The sequence below is a fragment of the Periplaneta americana genome, chromosome 6 (genome assembly GCF_040183065.1).
Source record: "Periplaneta americana isolate PAMFEO1 chromosome 6, P.americana_PAMFEO1_priV1, whole genome shotgun sequence".
Lineage (NCBI taxonomy): Eukaryota > Metazoa > Arthropoda > Insecta > Blattodea > Blattidae > Periplaneta > Periplaneta americana.
In genome coordinates this window covers 153,245,945-153,258,143 of record NC_091122.1, presented here as the reverse complement: position 1 = coordinate 153,258,143, position 12,199 = coordinate 153,245,945, and the positions used below count along the sequence as shown (strand labels likewise).

At 36.7% G+C, this 12,199-nt stretch overlaps 1 protein-coding gene and 1 non-coding gene across 2 annotated transcripts in view; both read left to right on the top strand.

Annotated features, from left to right (window-relative positions):
* LOC138701941 (cathepsin L-like peptidase) overlaps nt 1-10,605 on the top strand; it is a 31,087-nt gene extending 20,482 nt beyond the window's left edge. Inside the window, exons 6-7 of the mRNA XM_069829310.1 lie at nt 1,507-1,672; nt 10,162-10,605. Of these exons, the coding sequence (XP_069685411.1) occupies nt 1,507-1,672; nt 10,162-10,379 (384 nt within the window). The 3' untranslated portion in view covers nt 10,380-10,605. The remainder of the gene's footprint in view (nt 1-1,506; nt 1,673-10,161) is intronic.
* Nucleotides 7,034-7,106, top strand: TRNAS-GGA (transfer RNA serine (anticodon GGA)). The gene has a single exon. It is a non-coding gene; the product is annotated as a tRNA-Ser (tRNA).
* Nucleotides 10,606-12,199: the final 1,594 nt, after the last annotated feature.

Below are 12,199 nucleotides of genomic sequence, written 5' to 3'. Positions count from 1 at the left end.
CCTATAGGACAAGTTTCTTAAAGACAAAGTAAACTCTGAAGTTTATTGCTCAGACATATTGTTTCCTTTTACTGGATAATTAATTGAAATTTAGTTAAATAGCTGTTTCTTTCAACAAGATAGTGTCACAGCTCATACATCTAACCGATCTCTGCAATTGTGAGACGAGGTTTTCGACGGAATAATAATTTCGCTAGAATTGTGGCTGCTGAGATCCCCCGAAATAACGCCTCCTGATTATTTCTTTTGGGGAGCAGTTAATTCTAAAGTGTACCAGTCCAATCCTATCACGATCTACGAATTAAAACATGTAATAACAAACTTTTTCAATTCAGTGATGAAGGAAACTTTGAACAAGGTTTTTGAAAATAAGGTGAAACGGGTAGACATATGTCTCCAAGAAAATGGACGACATTTTCAACATCTCCTGTAGAGTAGGTAAGTGTTTTGGAATTTCAATATTATTGCCATATTTAGGATTTGTTGCTTCATAATGGTTTTATATTCATTCTCCGTACCTAGCGTGCTCTCGTTTATTCCACTAGCACAGCCAGTGGTACCACTCAATTCTCCGTATCTAGCGCGTACTCGCTTATTCCACTAGTGCGGAGAAAGTTCTGACTCACTCTGTATTACATGCTGTGTGTAAGACATTATTATTAGATGGATAGATGGATTTATTGAGTAATATTATACATACATATTTTATATTATCATAATTTTGTCTAATCCAATGCACGGGTCTTCTGACTGTTCATGCTTTGTACCCGAAACAAGTTCTCCTTTGTAGGTCCCCCCCCCCCCACCTATGATTACATCCAACTACTCTCTACAAGAACACACATATTAAAATGGAAATGGCACAATAAAACACATTATATAATATATCCTAACCTAAAAGACCTAAAAATGTACAGTTGGATGTATACTATTATCCCTTCCTCAGTTCGCGTCGCAGACTTCAACAGCTGCAGTTCTAATCTTTCTCGCCTTCAAGAGGAACAATTCAGTCTTTTGTTCCCATTCTCTATTCCCCATGAGGTCAAGACATGTAAGCGAACTCCTACTCTGACTTAGCATCGAGGGTGGTAAATATTTTCTCCATACAAGTTTTAATTCAACACACGATAAAATATGCATATAGGAATCCTTTTCTTTGCAAAGTGGATAAAGACGCTCCCCTTCTTCGTTGACAATTTTATTACCCTTCCATGCCCCCAATCTTAGCCACGCTAAACCTGCTCTGCTGTCCTTGTTACAAGAATTTATGTATTCACACTCCCCCCCCCCCCCAGTTAAGCATGAGCTCTGATTGTAGATGTACTGAGGACTTTTCCGAACATTGGAGCTCAATCTCTTGCCTCTTGATATCAATTAAATGCCTCTTCACATTACGCCATACATTCCTCCTGTTATTCTCTCCTTTCTCCCACACCCATTACTAAACTGTATTTGGTTCATAGTGCTGAAAATCATTAACATCACAGACGGTCTGTATTATTACAGAATGATACATGTCGATTTAATCCGAAGAATGTGGGAGCTACTGATGTTGGATTCATTGACATCCAATTCGGATCAGAAGAAGATTTACAGGCAGCAGTTGCTACGATTGGGCCTATCTCTGTTGCCATTTTTGCTGATTTAACTGAATTCTTTCATTATAAGAGTGGTAAGTAAATATAGACGTTATATAATCGAATGCAGAATGATGGCTTATAGACCTATCCTGTACTGCTACTTTCTCATTATGTCTACTAATTTCCATATTGATTTGAAGGTCCATTATTCCATATGTGATGTTTACTGTTAAAGTCACCAACTATGATAAACTTCCGATCAGATGGGATCAATTGTTCTATATCATCCATTACTAGGTTTAGGCCTGGAGGTATTTATACATTGACAAGTGAAAATGAAATATTATTTTGAAGTAATAATTTTGTCATAATGTATTCAATTTGGCCTTTAAATTGTTGTTTAGATTCAATTACATGAATGGAGTTGTGGATCATGGTAACAACACCTCCACCCCCTCTATCTTCACGAAACAGATTAAAAATTTTGTAGTCAGCAAATTTGTAAAATTTTAAAATATCAGCAATCTGTAAAGATTCTTGTATGCATATTATAGAAGTCCATTTTGAATCTTGCGTACACCACTTTTAACACTTGAATATAATTAATTGATGAACTAGTGGACTTACTCGTGTTAAATATGTAATATTTGTCCGGCTTACAGCTGTTTCAGTGCTTCACGCACCATCCTCAGAGCCTACTAGATCTCGGCGTCATCTCGAACTTCTCTACCTGTTATGTGGGTGTGTTTAATTGTTGAAAGGTGTTGAAGTGTGGAGTCAAATAGTGTGTGTGTACTGAAATTGATCTGTGTGTTGAGAATGTGTTTGGGGTGTGTTTTAGTATGTTTGTATATTTCTTACTCAACATACCCATGAGCCAACAACACTACAATGAAGAAGTGAACACAATCAAATAGCACAAGAAAACGGATACAATCCAAACATAATAGACAACATCATAAGGAAGACAAAACAAAAGCTTAACAAACACAAAACACAACACAAACACAAGAACACAAGAAATACATCACACTAACATATGAAAACAAAAGCACACATAAGATCGCATCTTCATTCAGAAAACAGAAATACAACATAACATACAGAACAGAAAACACACTACAAAGACATCTCAACACACAAAAAACACAAACAAATAAATACGACTACACAGGTGTATACAAACTCACATGTAATAGTTGCGACACGTTCTACATAGGACAGACAGGCAGATCATTCCAAACTCGCTACAAAGAACACATTAAAGCTATAACCAGAGGACACAACACATCTACATACGCCGATCACATAACCAATGCCAACCATACATACAATAACATAAATACGGACATGGAAATCCTACACACACAACCCAAGAACCAAAAACTCAACACACTAGAACAATACGAAATATACAAACACACTAAAACACACCCCGAACAAATCCTCAACACACAGATCAATTTCAGTACACACACTATTCGACTCCACAATCCAACACATTCCAACAATAAAACACACCCTCCTAACAGGCAGAGAAGTTCGAGATGACGCCGCGATCTAGTAGGCTCTGATGATGGTGCGTGATGCACTAAAACAGCTGTAAGCCGGACAAATATTACATATTTAACACGAGTAAGTCCACTAGTTCATCAATTAATTATTATAGAAGGTTTTTTTGTCCTGAACTTCTTGATTTAATAAATCCATTTTGTTTCTTAGAGACCTAGAGTTCCATTGTAAAATTTTTAGAGTGTCTATATCTTTTTCGTTAACGTTGCCTTTTCATTTCAATTCTCGGTCTTTAAATGTGCTACCCAATGAGACATGGAATTTATTCTTTTTAGCCTCATTTTTTATATTACAGAGAACGAATTTTGCTTCTGCATTGGACTGACACCATACTTCAATCCTCTTGGTATTATATTTGCCTCTTTGTCTCATTATATGGTTCTTTTCAATATTAAATTTGGCTCTGATTGACTGGACGGTATGACTTTTGGTGTTCCAAATAAGTACTTTAGTACGATTCTTGGCATATCTCAGTGCAGTCCCTACCCGGAGATCCGATTGAGGGACTATTTTACCTCCAGAGAATATTACACTGAGGGACTCCATGAATATAAACAGTGAAAAATATAGTGGGACTGCGTTGGTGGTAATGCAGCTTATGTGGGTACCTCTTTGTTACTTGTTAGCTTAAACAACAAGTTTAAGCCCCCTCACCACGACAAGGTGAGTACCCACGAGAGGGATGTCTACTAATAATATAAAAGATAAAGTGTTTCAGTGCTGTAAAAATTTACTCATAAATTCGTGATTTTGAAGAACCCCGATATCGAAGAAGTGACCTGAGTATACTGTGTCCTATCAGTCTGTTCTGTGTATAGCAAATTTTCAGAAATTACAGTAAAATTTCTTTTATATGTTTTTATGGGGTCTGGGGAAAAAACACATAAGTTAGAAAAATGTTGTTGTTGTTTTCTAATGCCAGGCATTTGACAATAAATCCATTTGACCTCTTGCACTCCAATATTTTTGAAAGATATTGTCATGGCCAGCCACTGAAGCACAGATTTTGAGGTTTCCGAATCCATTTCTTGGTTTGAGTTGTACAATGGGCAATTAGGGGACTGATATATTCCAATTCTATGCGGGTGTTTGGCCAAAAAGTCATGGTCGTTAGAAAAATGTATAACTGACTTTAATAACGTTTGAAATAGCATTTGAAAAGTTCAAGGTTTCTCACATATGACGCAATCGCTTGCCTACATCTCCCACGAAACTTTTACCACATACGCCTAGCACACTTGCCTCATCAGGCCCGGCTTGTCTCTCCTGAGTTGTGCGTAAACTAAGAAATAATGTGACTAGATTAAGCTTACCTTTATTTACAGAAGGTGCTCAAAATGACGCCCCTCTGCTAATAGGAAAGCCTGGCACCTTTTGAACACGTTATTAAACACTTGACGAATTTCTGCTACCAAAATTTTATTGTAAAAATTACAATCACTGAAATGATAAACGAGGCAACGATTTCCTCGGACTTCTTTCTAAGGCTGCTCCTATCTCGTCTAATCTTTCCTTGGTTAGAAAGCTTGGGTTTCTAGTTTCCTTTATGTTTAACAGGGATCCTATCTCTTTAAATTTTTCTAGTAATCAGCATATCGTCGATTTATTGAGAACATGTGCACAAAAATCAAATCGACAACTTTTCTCGTGACCTATTGTTTAGAACCCACCTCATTATTCAAGGATTGCCATTCCTTGTAAACCCGAACTATGCATGAATGAAATCATTATATTAATTTATCATATTCATCTGTTTCCATTAATCCTTTTGGAACATCAGGTTTTTTGCTTGGTTTATCGAATTACTTATTTCTTTATTTTCGGTTATCGCTCTTGAAATCGACCGTCGATTCCTGTCACTTCTGTAACTCATTCTTGTAGTTCGTGGATGTTTGTTGTTAATGAAAACAATGCGACACAGTTCGTACCAAATTTTTTGCCTTTCACTCATGAAGTAATAAATACGAGGGGGATCCAGGAAATAACGACCGTTTTGTTGTAATAATTAAAAAAAAATATTTATTTGAAAAAACAAAGTCTGTTACATAACTGAAGCTTCTTTTACTTCTCTACATAATCACCACATACATTTAAACATTTGTCGTATCTGTTCACTAGCTTTAGAATTCCCGTGTTATACTCCTCTGCCGCCAGTTCATTAAGCCAGGTGTTCACTGTCTTCTTCAACTCTTCATCACTTCCAAAACGCGTACCACCCAGAAAGTCTTTCAGCTTAGTGAAAAGGTGAAAATCGCTAGGAGCAAGGTCTGGACTATAGGGCGGATGATCAAAGATTTCCCAACCGAATTGATCCAGCAATTCTCGAGTTGAAGCAGCAGTGTGCGAGCGGGCACAGATTTTGTGGTAGCCAAGATGTTGCGACACAATTTCACCAAGCAAAGAGCGAGAAATGTCAGGAAAGGCAATATGCAATTCGTCGAGTGATGTGCGCCTGTCTTGCAAGATTCTGTCGTTCACTTTAGTCTTCAGGTCTTCTGTGATGAGTGATGGACGTCCGGGTCAAGTTTCATCGTGGACATTTGTTTAGATTTTAGATTTATTTATTTAACCTGGTAGAGATAAGGCCGTCAGGCCTTCTCTGCCCCTCTACCAGGGGATTACAACTATAACATGAACAATAAGATTACAATTAATATTAAATTTACAATTACAATTACAATAAAAATTAAAGTACGACAAGAATACCTGATTAATGAAAGCTAGACATTTTATCATAGAAGTTAAGAACAAAGAATATTTTTGTATTTACTAAATTACAAATTAAACCTACAATAACAAAATTCTATAGTGATGAAATTACCGGATATTGAGATATTTTGTGGTAGATTAAAAGAACTATTTACAAGAAACCATGTCTGAACGAGTCTCAATTACTGACCAAGTGCCTAGTAAGTTTGCGTTTGAATTGAATTTTATTTCGACAGTCCCTGATGCTAGCAGGTAACGAATTCCAGAGTCTTGGCAGGGCTATTGTGAAAGAGGATGAGTATGAGGAGGTGCGATGGGATGGTATTGTTAGTATTGTTTCATGGCGAGAGCGTGTTCGCCCATTGTTGAACATTTCGCACCATTTTCTCACATTTCTTTCATTCATTACAGTATCACCATACACTTCTTTCAATTACCGGTAAATTTCTGCAGGTTTCAAATGTCGGGCATTCAAAAATCGAATCACACTCCTCACCTCACAGTCGGCGGGATTATCTATCACGTCGTTCATTTTGAAGTAACACAAAATGCACAATGGCGACTTGTTGCAACCGGTACTCACAACATTATGAGAACACATGTTAAGGAAGCCAGTTGACCTTCAAACAAGGAAGGGGAGTCAGCTGCGCGGCGGGTATGCGCAAACGGTCGTTATTTCCTGGATCCCCCTCGTATATTCAATAATTTCATGGTTCTGAGTATGCAATGCTTTTTTCCTTTAAATTTAGAAAATTCAGGAGGCATATTGTAAAATTATTACGAATGAAAGTCATTGAAGGCAATTCTATGAATGGGACTGTACTGTGGAGTTTCATAATAATGATATGAGCCGGGGATATGAACATGTAAACAATAACTGAGAGTGTTATCGCATCTCATTCATACAGCTCACACAGGACAACATTGGCTCGTCTACTGGCATTGTCATCAAGATCACCTGCCAAAATCACTGGCTCTCACTGTACCATGATAAATATTATGTCACATCAACGGACGTGTATACATCACCAAACATCGCAAGATGAAGATTGCATTTGTAAAAAGTTTCTTTCAACCCATAAGCAGTGCTGACTAGATCAGACGCTATGGACAGTACTCTATAACAGAGTCGCCAGTATGAAAGGATAATTCCAAGCCTTTGGCGTGAGACGAACACGATAGCTCAGTGGTAGAGCGCCTGACTGGAGACCAGGAAGTCGTAGGTTCGATTCCTGCTCGAGGTTGTGAAATTTTTCTTTCATACCATGGCATGATTGTGACTATAATAGTATTTAAATCCATTAATATGTCATATCAACGGACGTGTATACGCACCAAACATCGCAAGATGAAGATTGCATTTGTAAAAAGTTTCTTTCAACCCATAAGCAGTGCTGACTAGATCAGACGCTATGGACAGTACTCTATAACAGAGTCGCCAGTATGAAAGATAATTCCAAGCCTTTGGCGTGAGACGAACTCGATAGCTCAGTGGTAGAGCACCTGGCCGGAGAACAGGAAGTCGCAGGTTCGATTCCCGCTCGAGGTTGTGAAATTTTTCTTTCATACCATGGCATGATTGTGACTATAATAGTATTTAAATTCATTATATACAGTGCTTTTCTTCTAGAGAAAGAGATGGTGGAATTCTGTGTAGACTATATTATAGAGCAAGCATGTCAAAACTCTGCACATTGTGCAGTGGTCTCTGTGCGATGTGCACTTTCTATTCCCCTACCTGGAGGGAGTGAATCGCGTTGGAGGGGAACGCGACAGGGCTATACAGACCTGCAACAGCATATCAGCTTTTCTTTCAGTAACACAGTTTCAGTATGGGTGCTGATTTGGCTGTGTCTGTGAATGAGTTATGATAAATAAAGTGAGGAGTTCACAGATAATGAAGAAGAGAAATTACGAATCATATAACATAATTGTTATGTTTTCCTCAGCCAACAATAATTATTTTAAAATGAAAAGCTTTCATCAGCCCATATCGAGGTAATAGTGTTGTGACAATTTAGATCAAATTAGTAAAGTTCTCAAAACATGATATTGCCAGCGCTTATTCTTAATCAGTACTCTCACGGAAAAACGAACTTCACAATGGCGTTGTTTTGGAGTCTGTACTAACATAGCCATCAAAGATTAGACGACATACGACTTTCATAAGCTGGTAATTGATGAGAATATGTTGTTTGTTGTTTTCTAATGCCAGGCGTTTGACAATAAAGTCATTTGACCTCTTGCACTCCAATATTTTTCAAAGATATTATCATGGCCAGCCACTGAAGCACAGATTTTGAGGTGTTGAGAATATACTGAGGAATACATGTAAGGCTTTTAAGGTTGTAAGGAGCGAAGAAAGCAACTATTTGCAAGGCGGAAAATTTTTTTGAGAAAATATATAATGGCAAATTTTCCATCTCACGTCACTATATTATGCTAATAATTAATAAACCTTTAAACCTAACATATATATAGAATATCGTCGCTTCTCAGCTTGTGAACTTACTTACTTACAAATGGCTTTTAAGGAACCCGAAGGTTCATTGCCGCCCTCACATAAGCCCGCCATCGGTCCCTATCCTGTGCAAGATTAATCCACTCTCTATCATCATATCCCACCTCCCTCAAATCCATTTTAATATTACCCTCCCATCTACGTCTCGGCCTCCCTAAAGGTCTTTTTCCCTCCGGTCTCCCAACTAACACTCTATATGCATTTCTGGATTCAGCTTGTGAACTACACTTTTAATTTCTTTCAGTAATGCTCCCAACTTGTCGATACTTGCTCTCAACGTTTTCCATTTAAACTATATGCGAATTTAAATTCTAAGCTTAATTTATATCATTTATTAACATTAATGTTAATTTATATTGATATACAGCATGGAAATAATTTCAGTGTAAAAACTTCACAATGTCCTACTGCATGTAATTAATTGGGAATGTAATATTTTCTTCAACATTTGTACTAATGGTCCCAATAAATAATAATGCTCGACGAGCAATGAAAGAGTAGGGTCTATTACTTTAAAATAATTAGTAGCTACTAGTAGCTATTTTTTCGTTTTTTGTTGTTTCGAAATTACTGCAATTTTTTTTTTCTTCAAATACCGTACTATATAAAAATCATATTAATAAATTATGCTTTACAAACCATTACTTTGTCAAGTATAACTGAGTAAGCCTAAAGTTTCTTGTATTGCAATTGTCAAGTATAGACACTGATAATAGCCTTGTTTTTTTTTTTCCTTCTGCTAAGTGTGTTTATAATGTCCAAATGCCTATTTAATCCATCCCTAGAAGCGCAGAATAGATTATTGTACACCCCTCCAACTAAGAAAGGGTAAGAGCAACGCTCGAGTGGTGCAGTCTGCACAGACCGGTGATCTGCGCACATAACTGCACATTTAGAGTCTGATTTCTGACATGCCTGTTATAGAGGAAGGGAGATGATAACTGTCTAGTACACGGGAATTTTGTCATGCCCTTCTCCCTATTCCACTTTCCTCTGATATTTATTCTCCTATCCTGGTTTTGTCTCTTTGTTTCATATAAAGATTTGTCTATTTTCTTCAGGACCTCCATAAGTTTCTTCCAATTCATTCTGTCAAAAGCCTTTTTTAGGTCCACAAATACTACATACAATTCTTTATTCTTCTCGAGGTATCTTCTGCCGATTGTTCTAAGCAGTCCAGTTACAGTAGGAGGCCTATGTTATTTTACGACGCTTTATCAACATCTTAGGTTATTTAGCGTTTGAATGAGATGAAGGTGATAATGCCTGTGAAATGAGTCTAGGGTCCAACACCGAAAGTTACCCAGCATTTGCTCATATTGGGTTGAGGGAAAACCCCGGAAAAAACCTCAACCAGGTAACTTTCCCCGACTGGGAATCGAATCCGGGCCACCTGGTTTCGCGGCCAGACGCGCTAGCCGTTACTCCACAGGTGTGGACGTCCAGTTACATCTCTCGTACCTTTTCCCTTCCTAAAGTCAAATTGCTTTTCTTCGAACTCGCCTTCCATCTTAGAAAATGAACGTCAATTTAGTACTTTCAGGAGAATCTTCACTGAGTACGATATCAGACTGATAGTCCTGAACTCATTACATTTATTAGCATTATATCCTGCATATTGTTAAGCAATTTTTCACATGCTAACTCCATTGACACCATTTTAAGTTGCATGTAATGAAATTTTTTCGTAATACTTTTTGGCAACGATTTAAAAATATATGAAGTAAAAAGTTGATGAGTATTGACTAATCATTTGAATACGTTATTTGCTATTTTCAGGTGTCTTTTATAACGACCGCTGCTCGTCAGAGCCATTTTCCTTAGACCACGCTGTTCTTGTGGTCGGATATGGCAAGGATGAAAAATCTGGGCAAAAATACTGGTTGGTGAAGAATTCATGGGGAGAAGATTGGGGAGAGTCAGGATACATAAAGATGGCACGGAATAGAAACAATAACTGTGGAATTGCCAGTATGGCTTCTTATCCTTTAGTGTAAATATAACTGCAGAGACTTCCAGAAGAGTACTACAGATTTATGTGTGAAGAAACAAACACTACAGTGCTAGTCAAGCACCTTGCCCCCTAGTCCTTATATGGGTGCGAATTTTTAAGATAAAACATTGGTAAGTTTATGGATGAAATATAGCATTTATTAACTTTCACATTGTAGGAGTATTTTGTAACAAAAGGAATGATGTTCAAATAAAGTTTTTAAAAGTTCAGTGTTTCAAATTGTGAATAGTAGTAGGTAGTAGTCGTAGTGATGGTGGTGGTGGTGGTGGTGGCGGTGGTGACGGCAGCGGTGGCGGCTTTATTTTTTCTGGCAGAATTGAGGCCATAAGACGTTATTTTCCACTCAACCAGGTTTGATACATACACAGTACATGAAGTACATAGTACATACAGGGTGATTCACGAGGATTTACTGTCACATACGGAGCTTATTTCCGAAGTCATTCTGAGCAAAAAATGTCATATAAACATTTTTGTCTTAATCTTAATATTTTCAAAGTTACACTAATTTGAAGTTGTTTGTAAAATACCTTTTTTCTTTAGTTTAAAGGTAAAATAATATTACAAATAGAGAATGAACTATTCATAAATATCATTTATTTAATTGGCTAGTGTTCTGAAGCTAAAAATGTAGCCTACTGTCAGTTGCTTTGTACAGATTTTGTTTTTCAATTTTTAACTAAAAATGACATCATTGTTATGCAGTCCTCATAAAAACTTTTACAAATTGTACGACTTTAAGAACTTGATTCTTTACAGTTTAATTGCATCCTAATATACAGTCTTGAAGAATTTACAAGAGTGGCGTGATTTATAACAATTGTTGTGATAAATGCGTAAGAAAATGTAATTTTGTAGTTCAAAATCGAAAAAAAATTAAGTATGAAGCAACTATGGAATTCACAACACATTTTTTGCTTCAGAAATGTGCTAATTAAAGAAATGATACTCCTGAATAGTTCATTCTTTATCTGTAATATTCTTTTACCCTTTACCCTTCAGTACAATCCAACTCCTAAGATCCTAGGATTAATTTTTGATGAAAAATTTTTATGGAAAACACATTTAACCAATGTTGCTTTGTAGTGTCTACCACGATTAAATCTCTTGGAGATCATAGCTAATAAGAAATGGGGATCAGATATCACGACAATGCATCTGTTTTTATAATGCTTATATACGATCAAAATTGACCTATGGATGTGAAATATGGGGAGGAGCATCAATAACTCATCTACAAAAAATGTATGTTCTTCAAAACTCAGCCTTAAGATTATGCCTAGGAGTACCACAAACCACATCAACTGTTGCCCTAAAATTGAATGTAACATTCAACCAATCAGACAATATATATTACAAAAGATCTAAAATTACATTTAAAATTGCAAGCCTCATTCAGATCTCAGATGTTCTTCAAACTGTCAGATGATATCCTGTGTAATTTCTATAAAATAAAAAAAGAAGAAATGCCAATTTACATCACAGACACACTCATTGCTAAAACTCGAGTTGTGAACGAAATTCCTCCATGGAAATGGGTGATTCCAAAACATAGCATACAAATTCCAGGAAATCATTCCAAAAATGATCCTTCATACATTCTTAAGTTAGATGCCATGGAACTACTCTGCAGCACATATAAGGAACATCTTCAAATTTATACAGATGGATCTCTAAATCCTAATAATGGGACATCAGGAGCAGGGTATTATATTCCAAAATATCAAGAAAGTTATTTCATACCATGTTCATCCTCCTCCAGTCTTGACACTGAATTGCTAGCTATTGATGCTGCTCTTCAGT